Consider the following 14,491-nt stretch of genomic DNA (forward strand, 5'->3'; position numbering starts at 1 on the left):
AAAAAAAAAAAAAAAAAAAAAAAAAAAAAGATGACACTGGGGGAGTCTGGAATGTATACCTCCCACCCCCTGTCATGGTGCCCAGGATTTGAGGGACCAGAGACTCCAGGACGCAAGCAGCAGTCTAACTCAGTTCAGTTCTGAGCCTGGTGCCAGAGAAGAGGAGGTCCAGGAGCGTGCTCCCTTGGGGGTCAGCAGGATGCCCCTGGAGGGGACAGACATCTCTCCAGCTGTGGATGGTCCAAACTCTCCAGAGGAGGCAGGAAGACACCGTCCCTGAGCCCAGCCCTCCACTTGGGCAATGGGTTTGGGGGTGTAAGTTTGTGCGTCTCTTGCCTGGCACTGACCAGCTTCCCCACAGTGGAAAGTAAGAAAGGGATGAGGGGCCCATTATAGTCACGGGGCCTCCCTGGAAGATGAAGTCTGAGTTCAGAGAACAAGGCCCTCAATAAGATCACGGGGTCCACTTCCGTCCCCTGGAGCCAGCAGTCCCTCCAGGCTGGGGAAAATGCCTCTCTCATTCCCAAATGCTCTTTACGTCCTGGGGAAGCCTGAGCGTCCCCAGCCCAGATCCCCAGCACGGGTGGCACAAACTCCCACACTGGATCCACAAGCCCCTGGCAGGCGAACCCAGGCTCTCTCAAAGCAGCAGACCCAGCCTGCAGTCCCACACCCACCACCCACACCAGACGGTCCTTTGCAGATGCACAACTTTGTGCAAAGCATGTGCAGGGAGGGGCAGGGGCGGGAGAGCACATGCGGTTGTCACGGACGCAGAAGCACCACACACTGACCTTGAAACTCCAGTAGTTTGGCTGCTGATGGAAATAAGAGAAGAGATGGTTATGCGGGGGCGCTGGGAGGAGAGAGTAGGGCCAGGGGCAGGTTAGAGACCCTTGGCGCTCAGGACTCAGCCCTGGGACATGGGCCCTCCACCCTCCCAGGAACAGGAAGGAAGCCATGCCTGGTACATCCCATTCTCTACGGAGGCCCAGGATGGCCCTGAGCGGGCTCCAGGCCTGCTGCTGGGGGAGGGGAGAACCATCATTCCAGACGTTTATAAGCCACGTAACCTAGTCACAGTAACTGTCCTCGGAGAGTTACAGGCAGGAAAAGACGCAGATGACCATGATACAGGGAACACGTGAGACACTGGCAGAGCTGAATTGGAGCTGCAGGGTCAGAGAAATGGCATCTGGTTGTGGCTGGCCAGGGAAAACTTCCCGGAAGAGGTGGCGTTTTTGGTGAGTCTTTAAAAAATGAACATTTTTGGTGGGTCTTTAAAAAATGAGCAGCCGGAGGTTGGGAGGAAGAGCCTGCTGAGCAGAGGGCCTGGGGAGGCGTGTGCAGGGGGTGTTGAGGGAACAGTTCAGTTTGGCTGGGGCGCAGGGCCTGGGAAAGTAGCAGGTTAGGCTGCGAAGAAGGGCCTGGGGCCGGAGGAGCGCCCTTAAATGCCAAGCGAAAGAACTGAGACTTAACTGGCTGGACAAGCAGAAAGTATTTGCGTGAAACTGAGTGGGATGGGACTGGACCCCAGGAGGGCTGATGGGGCAGGGAGTGGAAGAGGGAGGCAGGGGGCCAAGCCCAGGGCAGGGAAGCCTGTGTAACACGATGGACCTGGGTTATAGGGAAAGTGGACAGATGCCCATCACCCCACAGCACCGGGCAATGGACGGGGAGCCATGGACAGCAAGGGAGTGTCGGCAATGTTCTGTGGTTGAACAGATGAGAGGGGAGGGCTCCTTGCTCCCCTAGAACGGGGGCCTCAGGTTCCTCCTCATTCACAATAACCTACAGCCACCCTGCGTTCCCTGGAGACCAGAAGGCCCCTCCAGATGGCTAAGGACAAGGGAGGAGTGGCCCGGAGGCCGGATTGGTTCTTGGCAAAGCCGAGGGCACCCTGCTGACCGGTGCCAGCCTCAGCAGGAAGACAGAGGCAGCAGATGGCCTGGCCCTGGGGCGCCTGGCACCAACAGACAAGATTCCCTAGGCCTCAGAGCCACTGGAAGAGGAGACTGACACCAAGGGTCCCTGATGGGGGGAGGACACCACGGCGGGGTGTCCTGTGCCGCCTGAATACTTTAGTGGCAGAAAGGAGGTGGGGAGGGGCCCTGCTGGGCTGGAGGCTTCGGGTCGTTAGGGTGGGGGTGATGCCAGGCTAGGGCTAGGATGAAGAGGTTTACTCACCAGGACCATCCCCTCTGGGCCACAGTCCCCACCTCTCCCCCCAGCATTTGCTCCAAGAGAGGCAGAGGAAGGGGACAGCAAAGTCTGGGTGTCAGGGGATGCCCACAGGTGCTGAGGGGAGGGGATGGGGGGGGACTGGAGTACCAGGCTGTAGCCACAGCTGCCTGTGGCCTTGGGGAGGGGAAGGAGAGCAGAGCGAGTGGACATGTGATGGCAGGGGGTGGGGGGCAGGGCAGGCAGAGCCAGGCAGAGGGCAGGGGAAGGTTTACGATGAGAGTCATGTCTGCAGCCCCAGTGGTGATGGACGGCTCTGCAGAGAAGGCCACCGTCCCTCATCCACCACCACCATCACACCCCCTCATCCACCACCACCATCACACCGTGTACACACAGGCCACCCACAGCGCCCTGCAATGACAGGCCCCACACGGAGAGCTGCGTACAGACGCGCAGACATCCTCCAGTAATGACATCACCACAAACACACCCAGAGCAACAAAGACACGCCCACAAAGGGACACAAACACTTGGAGAAAAGCCCTCCATGGTCAGAAACAACCCCAGAAACAGAAACTCAGAGACAGAGCTATTCAAACGTGGACCAACCCCATTCATACAAAACATGCACCCCCGGCCCGCCCAGGACACTGACCTGTTCACACACACTCCCACAAGCAGAATCACAGAGGGCCCCCTGGCCCCTAGGGAGTCACAGAAACAGACAGAGACATGATGGATACCCATTCACACATACGTACACACATACACGCACACCAGCTGCAGAGACACACACACAGAGAAAGTCTCGCCCCTCCTTCCCCCCACTAGCCAGGTCACGGCGCCTCTGGCCGCCTCGGTCACTGTACCATGCCTGTGATGTCCCAGACATCACGTGGCAGGTAGGTGAACTCCTGATTCAAAAGAAGCAGAAGATGCGCCCCCCGGGCCCCCCCCCGCCCCAAATGTCAACACATCAGACTCAGTATGTGCAGACAGCTGGGGCCCACCTCATGTCTCTGGGAGGGGGACAGGGATGGGGCCTGGTTACAGCCACGCTAGCCATGCCCTCAACCTGGACCTGCCTCAGGCAACGCTGGGCACATCCATGGGGCAGCCAGACCTGGAAAGGAGGGCTCAGTAGCTGGGGCCAGGGGAGAGGACTGGGTGGCATCAGTGCCACAGAACAGGCCAGCCAGGCCCCACTAGCGGGTAAAGGTGGAAGAGATGCTGTTTTTGTGCTTGGTGGACTTGGAGTGAGGCTGAGATCAGAGTCCTGGGGCTTCGGGCGCTGGCTGGTCGAGTACACAGAATCCCGCCCCTCCGTCACCTCCCCCTTCAGGCTGGCCCCACCAGCAGGGAGGCACAGAGTCTCCTGGCAACTCAGTGTCCTTGGAGGGGAAAAACCATAGTAGGGAGAGGTCCTTGGGGATGCCGTCTATCCCCCGTCTCTGTCTCTTTCCAGGGTGTTAAACCCATGGGACAGCCTTGGGTGCCTAAGAGCAGAGGGCTCCTCTGTTTGCTAAGGTAGGACTCTCCTCCAATCTCCAGCACCCTTTACTCCTCACCCTCTTCCTGGTTGTCTGTTCCTCCCATCCTGCCACACACAGTGCCTGGTATAGAGTAGGCTCTCAACAAGTATTTGGCCATGAATGAGTGTCAAGAAAACAGGACCAGCCACAGGTGGAAGGGGGTGTCTCTGCATAGTCTGGTACCACTTTCCATCTCCTGGCACTCAGGACAGCTCAGCCTTCCATGTCTTTTCCCTGGGAATTTCCCAGCACCAGAAACCCCCGGAAGGAGGGCAGAGGGCAGGAAGGGCCCAAGAGAGGTCTGGCTCGCCAACCCAAGTGAAAACCTCCAGTATTAGGGCAAAGCTGTCTCCCTCCCCCATTCTCAGAGAGGGGTGTCTCACCTTCCCAAAAGACAGTGAGACAGTGAAAAAAAGAAAGGGCTGAGTAGGAGAGGCCCTTCCAGGTCATCACTTGTAGGGAAGAGTCTTACAGGAGCTGGAGCAAAATGAGAGGTGTTCTAGGAGGATAAGATGGAAGCCAACCCATCCACTCTGTAGGGACCAGGCTTTCAGAAATGCGAGAAGGGGAGCTTCCTGGAGACCCGAGGAAGCAGCGCCAGGGGGTCCTCAAACTCCCTGCTGAGAAGAGGAAACAGCTTCTTCCCTCTGGGGGCTAAGGAGTTAACTCCCTCCCTCCTCCACCCTAGGCGCCCTTGGTGGGGTTCTTCCCTCCCCCCTGCAGCTGGTCCTTTCTCCCCCACGCAGTGCGCTGGGAGGGCAGGGCCGTGTCCCATGGGAGCCTTAGCCCAGCCAGCTGAGGTCTCTCCCCTCCCCTGGGGAGACGTCCTCTGTAGGTTAGGTGAGTGCGTGACCCCTCCCTGACCTCGAGCCCCGAAGACGATGCATCCTTCGGAGAGGGAGGGCAACCTATGGGTCGCACCCTCGCTCTAGTCCCCTGGCTCTCCGTGCACCGGCGCACACACCCACCTTTCAACTCTTGTGAACACGCGTCCACGTAAACATTCGCCTCCCCCCTCCCTTGCCCCCGCCAGGCTGGGGCTCCTTAACGGCCCCCGAGGGCGCCAGCCTCCCACCGCGACGCACGTGCACTACTCCGGCCCTCTCCCCTGTGTGCCCGTCGACACGGTCACCTCCTACCCCTTCCCAATGCAGTGAGTGTATGTTGGGGAGGGGGGGTTGCGGCGGGGCAAGGGCGCACCCCGGAAAGGTCATGACTTTCTGAGGCTGGGGGAGGGGACGCCAGCCACATTTCGGGGTGGGGGCCGGTCCCCTGCGGAAGGCTGAGAACGAGATGGGGGAGGGGAGGGGGCGTTTCTCAGGGATCCGGAACCGCAACGGCCTGCGAGCCCCCCACCCCCAGACCGTTCTCAGAGTCGTGGGAAGGGCCCCCATCTCCGTGCCCCCGCCCCGCGGAACCCGAGGCGGCTACCCCGGCCCCCGCAGCCGCTCCCCCTTACCTGCGGCCACAGGTGTATACGCGGGGTTCTCAGCCCCAGGTCGCGCGTCGGGCGGGGGAGGGAGGGCAGCCCCCTACTCCCACCCGTCCGGGCTCTCCCCTCCCCCCGGCCGCCTCCGCAGCCCCAGCCGCCGGTGCCCTTTGCTGCAATGAGAGAGGCGCCGCCGCCGCCGCCGAGAGGGCCCGGGCCCCGGTCGCCCCGGTAACCGCGACTCCACCTGGCGCGGCACGGCGCGCCGCCGTGCACATCCTCTCTCTGGCCCCCTCCCTGGCGCGGCCCCGCCGGCGCAGCCCCGCCAAGGAACGGCGGTGGCTGGTGGCTGCGTCGCCGCGGTCACCCGATACGCCGGCCCGCCGCCCGGGACTCGGGTTGCAGCAGGAGGGAGGGAGGTTAGACAGCCTAGTGGAAGCGGGGGAAGGGCTGTGGCTTGGAGTCTGGCCTCCGGTCCCCTCTCAGGGTCTTCTTCAGGCCCCAACCCCCAACGGTCTGGCCTAGGGTGTGTGTGGGCGGTGGGGAAGGAGAGTGGCCTACCTCCCGACCCGCCACTCTCTGAGCTTACAGTCTCTCCCTACCGGAGTCTCGGCTGTGCACCGTTTCCGTTCTAGCTCTCCCGTGACTCAATTCCCAGCCAAGTCTGGGAGGCCTAGGACGCCTAAATTTCCTCCGTGGCCTCTGATCCTGCTCTGCTGTGTGACTCTGGCATTTGCTGAACGTCTCTGGTCCTGCACTTTACAAAAAGGAGCCTCGTACCCAGCCATGGGGAACGGGAAGTGTGATAAGCGCTAAGTATAAAGTGATGACAAGATCCTGGGCACAGCCACTTTTCTCTGTACTTCAAAGCCCTGGTGAAGGGGTGAAGGTCCCTTCAAGCTCTCGACTCTTTCCTCCATCAGAGTAGATTCCAGATGTGGACAGGCCTGGGACCCCATAACCTGGGACATCAGAGCTCACCAAGTCCAGCCTCACTTCCCTCCATCACCCCAACTCGAGTTGCTCCAGCTGCTCTATCCAGGGAGCGCCCGCGTCCTCTGCCTCATCGCCATCCCTGTCCTAGCCCCACTTTGACCTCCACCGCACATGCGGCCACTCAAGAGGAGTCCATCCCACTTGCCATCTAGCCTTGGGCGCAGACACATCTCTGTTCCCTAAGGTCGGTCAGTACAGGGCCAAGAGCTGGGAAAGGAAGTGGGCTGGGTGCCCTGTGAGTGAGGCCAAGCATGCCAATCTCTTGCTAGACTTGAGTTACACACCGCTAAAAGTACCGTGCTCCGGAGCCTTGTTTTTTCCTAGGCTGTCAGGTTTTTCCTTCTCCTAATTCTTCTCGAAAAACTCAAGGCTTGCTGCCCCTCTCCAGGGGGAGCAGGGTACGCAAGGGAGAGAAGATGGCGCCCATGCGACCCACTGGATTCTCCGCCACTACACCTCCTCTGCCACCCTCAAGTCACGGCCCCCTCAGGGCTGCCCCTGACCTGCTGTAACTCTGACTCCCTGGCCCCTCCTCCCCTCTGGGGCTTCAGATGACTGTTTTTCTCCCACAGCAATGTCCAGGCCTGAGCTGGGAGCCTGAGCCCTTAGGATCCTGTCCCAGGGTGCCCCTGTCCATCTTCCCATCAGGGAAACTGAGGCATATGAAGAATCAGGAAATCAGTTCAGAACAAATGGCTAGAGACCAAGGTCCTCTTCACATTTTGAAACTAAGCAGTGGACATAGCAAGAAGTGTGGGAGAGAGATATCATGAAGAACTTCCTGCTGGTGAGACATCAGGGGAAGGTTGGGTCTGCTCAGAGATGGAGGATAGGGTGGGGATAGAGGAACGAGATGGTCCACAGTGGGGGTGGGAATTGGGTACAGGGCACAAGAGATTCCTGAAAACCAGTGGGGTGAGGGGAGAGGTACCCCTGTTTAAGGAGAGAAGGATTTTTTTAAAAAAAGGTTTTTTAACCTGACTATTCCCCCTCAAAAAAATTCCCTCCCCAAAGCCAAACTTTGGCACAGGTTTGGGGAGGTAGCGGTAGGAATTAGACTATCACGGGGAGAGTACGGGGCATAGGAGTCTCCTGAAAATGCGGGCTCCTACGTAAGAGAAAGGGATGCAAAATTAAAATCCTGGATATCCCCCCTCCAAAAACTATCCTCCCCAAAGCCCAAGTCTGCCATGGGTTTGGGGGGTGGGGTGGAGGCGGGTGACTCACCTGGGCCGGCTGGCCAGCCCCGGAGGGGGCGGAGTCGCCATGGAGGTGGGAGCAGAGGGAGCTGAGGAGGCACACGGGGTCCACGGTCCAGCCGCCGACCTGTGTGTGCGAAGCGGGGGACACCCCATTAGGGGGAGCGGGCAGGAGCCGCTGGGGGACTGTGACAGGGTGGGGAGGGCATTCCTGGGGCAAGTCTGGCACAGAGCTCACCCCGCAGGGGGACCCTGCGGCACTGGCTAGTCCCTTACGAGGCTGGGTCTCTATGCGGGGGCCCTGGGCCTGTTGCCGGGTCTTTCTCTCCAGTCAGCCTGGGGGCTCTTTGAGCCCAGGGCAAGGCCTTCCCCAGCGGATACTGCTGAAGTCCTTGTCTTCAATTCTTGACCACCTCTCTGGACACTCTGCAAGGGGGCTGCCCCTCTCCTGTCCCTTCTTCCAGCTCTTCACTGGCCCCTCGTTGAAGCTGTCGGGAACCATTCCGCAGGGGGCCTCAGCCCAGTGTGCCTCTGTCCTGACAGCACTGCTTTCCTCCCCGCCATCTCGCGGAGGTGACTTTCTTCTCCCACATCACACCTAAGGCTTGAAACCCATCCCCTCCTGATTCCTCCGGGACCTCAGCATCCTCAAAGTCATCCGTCTCTCATTAGGTCACCCCACTAACGTACTGAGCCAGGCTTAGGCACCGAGCGTTCGATGTAAGTGAAACAGCCGCGGATCCTACACGCTGACTCCCCAAGGCAGGGAATGAATGAGTGAATGAATAAAGGAATGAATTTGCGAGTGAGGGCCGTGCTTTGACTCACTGACTGAGCACCTACTCTGTGCCAGTGAATGTGCCAGACACACAGGAGGCCCTCAAACATGCCCACGTGCCCTCTTACAGGCCTGCTGCCCCTTGAGGCCGCCACGCCAGCTGTCTTCATATTTTTCTGGCCAAACCTCCCCAGACAGATCTGCAGCCCTGGGGTCCTGTTCCCTCACCACCTCCAACCTCCTCGACCCCTGACACTGGCCGTTACCTCACCACAGCACGAGAAAGGAGCTCTTGATACCCTCCAGACTCACAGATCCTGGCCGGTCCCAATGGCTGTTTCTCTCTCCCATCCCTCCAGACTTCAGAAGTGCAGGGGGCCCTCCTGCTGGGCCTCTGTCCTCTTCCTCAGGGATGCAGGACATTTCTGGTTCCCCCTCCCCATCTGTCATGGGCCCTCTCCCTTCTGAGACTCCATTCTGCCTTGGTGACCAGGCTTACCCTGGGTCCCACTTCCATTTCTGCCCACATCGTGCTCAACCTCCCTTCTGAAGCCGTGGTCCCTTCAGAGTCTTGAGTTGTATATTCAGTGCTTAACAGACTTCTGCGGGAAACCCCTACCCCCTCCTCAAACTCATCTCCCCTATTCCTGTCCCCCACTCCCCCAAACGTTTCCCTCCCATCCCTCTTATTTCCCCCCAAGGCACCAACATGTCCCTGTCACCCAGGTTTTTCTGTCTTTGCCTCCTGGATCCAGGCAGCAAACAAGCCTTGTTCATCTTCCCTCCAACCCCACTCCCACCTCATCCCTTTCCCTTCATCCTCCCTGACACACTCTCTTCCTCGTCTCCTTTCCCTCCCTCCAGCCACTCCCTCTTGTCCCCTCCTATTCACCATCCAAAAACAGCCACGGCCCCCCTAGTCACCACCATCTGGCCCCCACCCCTCTCACTGCCTCCCACCCTGAGCCCTCTGCATCAGCCATTTGGACCTCTATGCCAGTCCTCAAGCCAGCACAGACCTATGCTCACCTCCCATCTCCCTACCTCCTAAAACAGCGTTCTCCTCCTCTATGACTATTCAGACCCTTTTCATCCTTCTAAGCCTAGTTTAGGTATCTCCTCCTCCAGGAAGCCTTCCCTGACCAGGCCGGTCCACCTGATCTCCTCTACTCCAAACCCTCTTCCAACTGACTGTGCCCCTTATACTTAAGTTTAACCATCCTTTCACCCCATCTAGATCACAAAGGTCCCTGTCCCCTCCCCCTAAGCCAGAGCACACAGAAGGAATCCACTGAGAGGGACCCCTGAAGGGGAGGGCCAGATCTCCTTCTGCAACTCTCCCTTATTTTAGTTGGAACTCTGTTCCCGGGAGGACTCCAGAGCTGAGAAAAGGTAAAGGCTGGACAGAACTGGAGGTGACATCAGGGGCAGATAAGGTACCAGAAATGCACCAATGTGTCCTTGTTCCCTACAGTGAGGATGGGGATGGGCACACTCTCCCCCCTCCCCAGCCACACCCAGCAGTACTTGGAAAGGGGGACAGAGCCAGACAGGTGCGAGAGCAGGGACGGATGCCCCCGCAAGGCTTGAATGAAAGGATGCTGATGGGATTAACCACCCTCCCCTCAGCCCTTTCTCCCAGAGTGGACAATGCCTGGGTCTCAACGGCCAACGTGCTGCAGCTGTCAAGGCTCCTACCAAGGTGGGACTGGAAGTAGAAGGCCAATCCCAAGAAAGAATTTTCCTACGAACAAGAAGGGCATACGTGGACGCAGAGATCCAGGAACCCAAGGACCTGGGAGAGCTTTACAAAGGAAGCTCCGCACCCCATAAAGAAGGAGACAGGTCCTGGACCAGAGGCAGGAGCCCTGACTCCCGTCTAAGCCCTACTGATGACAGGAGAGAAACCAAGGCACAGAGAGAGGAGTCCTCTAGCTCAAAGTCACACAGCGAGTCTTGGGGGGAAGGAACGGGGTGGGGGAGGGGGGAGGAGGTAAAAGACCCCAGAAATTCTGGGCTCTGTTCTTGCAGGGCCGGGGCCCAGGAGACCCAGCCTTCTGAAGCTTCCCTTAGGGGCCATATCACAGAGGTGCTGACCCCAAGGTCTCAACTCCACCGCTGGACGGACCCTCAGACTCAGAACACTCAGTCCACGACGAGGCTGTCCCTCTCCCTCCCCACCACGCTCTTGTCTCTCCAAGACAGCCTTCCTCTGCTCAGTCCAACAGCCTGATTAGAGGCTGGGCTCCCTCTGTCCAGTCCCATGCTCCAAATTCCAGGGCTGCAGGCAGAGGTCTGGGTGCTGACCCCCCACCCCCTTCCTCCCCAGGCTCCAGAAAAGGCCAAGCACGGCAACGGGGCATCCGCTTTCCCCCTCTGCCTCAGACGCCTCTCGGCATCAGGACGAGCCCGGCCCCACTCACCTGCTCCCGCATCCTGTCTTGCTGACTCCGCAGGGCTAGGGCATGCTGGGGGTACTTGCTCTTCAGGTGGTCCATGAAGGCATCGCGCTTGCGGTCAGCATCGGCCTTCTGGAGCCCGCTGAGCGCCTCCAGGCTCTGGGCCGCGATCACCGTGTGCCGCCGCTCCGACGTGTGCACCAGCCCCACGTTGGAGAAGCGCCGGCCCCCGCTGCCCCCGCCTCCGCCCCCGCCCCCCAGGGTCCGGTACTCCCGAGGGTACTCGGCATCGTCTGCAGAGAGCATGGGGGGGCTGCTCCGCTCCGGATCTGCAAGGGGGGAGAGGGGGGACGGCAGGGTCACCGTGTGCCGGGCCTGGGACTGCCCATCTCCCACTGGGACCACTGCGAGGAGGGGTTGGCCTAAGGGGGGGGGGCGGCACGAGGCACCTGGGGTGAGGCAGGGGCTGCCTGCCCCCCACTAGGAACAGAAGAGGCAGAAGGGGTGGCTCCAGGGAGGGTGGTGAGCAAGGGCAGTGTCCAGCTTCCTGCCCTCTGCCGGTGGTTTGAAGGATAATGACTGTGGCTGAGGTGCTGTCCTTCGAGGCCAAGGAGGGCTTGGAAGCAGGGGTCCTGGACACCCCTCTAGCCACACATCCCCTTCCTCCTTCCTTACGCTGGGCTGAACAGGGGAGGGAAGGGGAGTTTCCTTTTAGACGCTTCCTAAAAGCTGTGGAAAGGAGCCTGCACTGTCTTTCTCTCAAGAGCATCTTCTAAGGAGTGGGGCAGGGGCTAGCTTCCTCCCTCAGACTAGCATGTCCAGGACACACTTGTCTTTAGGCTGGGGGTTGGCTTGGAAAAGGGTCAGGACTAGGAAACAGGGGGGAAATGAGGCCAAAGATCAGGGCCTGGGACATGGGAGCCCCTTTCCCTTCCCTCCCCAGAGACAGACAGACAGACAGACAGACAGGAGAGGCTGGGCACAGAGAGGACAGTGAGAGATGGACTGGGGACAAACTCAAAGAAAGCAGAGAACAGCTCAAGCTTTCTCGCCGGGACCCTCCCCTCCCCCCTCCCTTTCTTCAGGCTGCCTTCCCAAAACACACACAAGTTCAAGACCTGTAAGGGACGCACAGGGGACAAAGTACAGTACAGAAGCCAAAAAAGGAGAGGCCGGGGGTTGAGGTCTCCATGCAGAACCCTGAAGCCCATCCCCACATACCCATCAGCCTTGAGCCCTTGGGCTCCCCAGGCCCAGCTCTGCTGTGTCCTACCCTCCAGCCTCAACGCTGACCTTCCCAAAGCCCAGCAGGGACAGTGGTTCCACAGTGTCACCCACACCAGGGGTGGGAGGCATTGCTGGGGCTTACCTGAGTCATCTTCCTGGTCGTAAAACAGATTTGCCCTCCCTCATCTCCAGAAGTCACCCCCCTTGAGAGACAAACTTGGTCTCCCCAGCATACCCCCAGCCTCACAATCCACTAGCCTCAAAGCAGCACCCCGAGGTGTAGCCTAGCTCTGGGGGGACTCAAGCACCGTAGCAGACACAGGCACCCCGATGCGGGGCTAACTCACAGGGCCGACCGGGGCAAAAGAGGAGGGGCTGAGGATTCTGTGACCCAGCCACGTTCCATCCAGCCCAGCCCCCGTCAGCCCCCTCCCTCCACACATCCAGTGTTCATCAGGCCCACTGCTGGGCCTCCGTCGCCTCCCGTCCACCACAGGAGGAAAGAGGAGTTTCAGTCACGTTCTAGGAAAAGCCACCCCTCGCCCAACACACTCGCACACTCCTCCCTGGGCTACGGCAGAGGCATGTAGATCTTGGGGACTGACCCCTCGATGACCCAGCACTGCCCACCAAAGCCAAGGGAATGGCTTCCGTGGACACAGAGCTCCAAAGCTTCCAAGGTCCTGACTGATTGCCGTTACCACAGCCTTCAAACCTCCTGTGTGTGTGTGTGTGTGTGTGTGTATGGCGGGGCGGGGGGGAGGCGTATTCCTGTGGCCCTATTTCAGAGAAGGCCAGTGACACACCCAAAGCCACAGTCAGTGGTAGAGGCCAGATTGGACCCCAACATTTATTAGGTTTGCCTCACCCCCTCCCACCACACCTTCCTGGCCAGACGACAATTGTTCATTGATGGAAAAATGGTACCACCTCCTTGTTTGCCTGCTGTCTCCTCACCCTGGCGCTGAGTCTGGGGTCCTTCCCTCCTCCCTCCCGCAGGCAACTGTCCCTCTCACCACAGTCACAACCCTCTGTCGTGCTCCCCGAAGTGAGGTCCAGATACCCAAGAGATGACTGGGGGAGGAATATCGTTTCACAGCTTAATAGTTATACCTTTATTTTCAAGGATTAAAAAGAAAAAAACAAGAAGGCCCAACCACTGATTTCATGGGTACTGTTCCTTGGGATGGTAGTGAGATAAGGTTTCCTTTAAAGTAAATTTATTAAGTTCAAAGTGAGTTAACATATTGAGTTAAGACGGTGAGAAGGTTCCCTCGTAGGGAAGGAATTCCTGAAGCTGGCCCCCGACTGAGGCTGGGCACCCTGGGGCCATCTCGGCGGGGACCCAGTCCTTGCCCTTGAGGAGCTGGTGGTAACCCACGGTGGCCAGTGAATATGGCCGAAAGGGAGTGACCTGATCATCATCTAGAAGAAGAAGAGCTGGAACAGGGGTTGCTCTGGGCACAGGAGAAATAGCCCCAACCGGAGTCAGGGGGCTGCCTCCCATGACCCTTAAACTCTCTCTTCCACTCACCCTCACCACCTGCTGGAGGTCTGCAACCTCATGGGGCACAACTAAGCAGGAGGAGACCCTCGCTGGCCGAGAGCCCTGGACACTCCGTAGTCCTCCCTTTGCCTAGGCTGGGGCAGACTCTGCCCAAGGCCTGGCTGCTGGAAGCCCAGCTCTAGAGCCCAGCATGAGCCCTGCCTGAGCCAGAGGGCCCGCCCCAGTGCCAGCCAGCCAGGCTCGCCGTGCCTCCTAGGGCTCTGGACGCATATAGGTGCACGGGGAAAGGTCTCCAATTCACATCTGCCCTCCTGCCCTTCCACCCTCCTGGACTCACACCCTCCATGCCAGCACTTCCTCCCCTGGCTCCTGGGGCGGGGTGCGGCGGAGCCTCAGTGCATCCGGAGTGGGGCAAGCAGTATGTGAGCCTGAGAGAAGCAGGCACTGTGGGGAGGTCTGGGGTCACCCAGGCTCTCCCAGGTCGATTAAAGGGGCGAGGCAGGTCTGGCAGGGAGGGGTCCCGGCTGCTAGAGCGGGCAGCGGGGAGGCGGAGGCTCCGGACAGTGGATCACTACAGCCCCATGAATCTCACAAAGGTGGGCAGCGGTGGGGAGAGAGCTGCTGAGCAGGCCCGAACAGAGTGGAGCAAGGACCAACTCCTCCCTGCCTCCTCCAAGTCAGGGCTCACCCCTCAGGTGCCTGGGCACCGGCAGAGGCCGGGGTCATGGGTGAGGCAGGAGCTGGATTCTAGGGGGTGGCAGAGAGGCAGGAGGGGGTAGGAGAGACAACCTGCTACCTCTAAGGGGAGGTGGGGCTTTGATTTGAAAAGCTTTAGAATCTGTTTAAGAACCTTCAAGATCTTTGGCTTTGTTGAACAGAGAAACTAGGCTCAGGGAAAGAGGCGAGGTGCCTGCGTAACCCATGAGTCCTAGCTCCCTGCTCTGTGCAGATGTCCCTCCACTCTGGGGCCCCAGCGCACCGGGACAACTGGCCTGGGATTCTGGGTTGCGGGGCCCATCCTGTTGCCCTTGGGAGAAAGAGGCCCTTGGGGGCTCTGAGGGCTCAGGCATGGATTTATCTGAGCCAGCCCTGGGCGCTTGAAGTCAGAACATTGGGAGAAAATAAACACAGGCCAGAGACACCCTGGGTTTAGAGTCAGCTCCTTCCCTGAGGGGCCCCGGGTTAGCCATTCCTTTAGTTATCCATTCGATCAACAAGCCTCTTCCCCCCTGGAGCCTGA

At 59.4% G+C, this 14,491-nt stretch overlaps 1 protein-coding gene across 1 annotated transcript in view; it reads right to left on the reverse strand.

Annotated features, from left to right (window-relative positions):
• SRCIN1 (SRC kinase signaling inhibitor 1) overlaps positions 1–14,491 on the reverse strand; it is a 66,739-nt gene that overhangs the window by 32,596 nt on the left and 19,652 nt on the right. The window contains exons 2-4 of the mRNA XM_027094348.1: positions 10,542–10,846; positions 7,369–7,467; positions 795–818 (exon numbers count right to left, since the gene is read on the reverse strand). Coding sequence (XP_026950149.1) covers positions 795–818; positions 7,369–7,467; positions 10,542–10,846 — 428 coding nt within the window. The remainder of the gene's footprint in view (positions 1–794; positions 819–7,368; positions 7,468–10,541; positions 10,847–14,491) is intronic.

The sequence above is a fragment of the Aethalodelphis obliquidens genome, unplaced genomic scaffold, assembly GCF_003676395.1.
Source record: "Aethalodelphis obliquidens isolate GAN/ISIS:26980383/991018 unplaced genomic scaffold, ASM367639v1 scaffold89, whole genome shotgun sequence".
In the NCBI taxonomy this organism is placed as follows: Eukaryota; Metazoa; Chordata; class Mammalia; order Artiodactyla; family Delphinidae; genus Aethalodelphis; species Aethalodelphis obliquidens.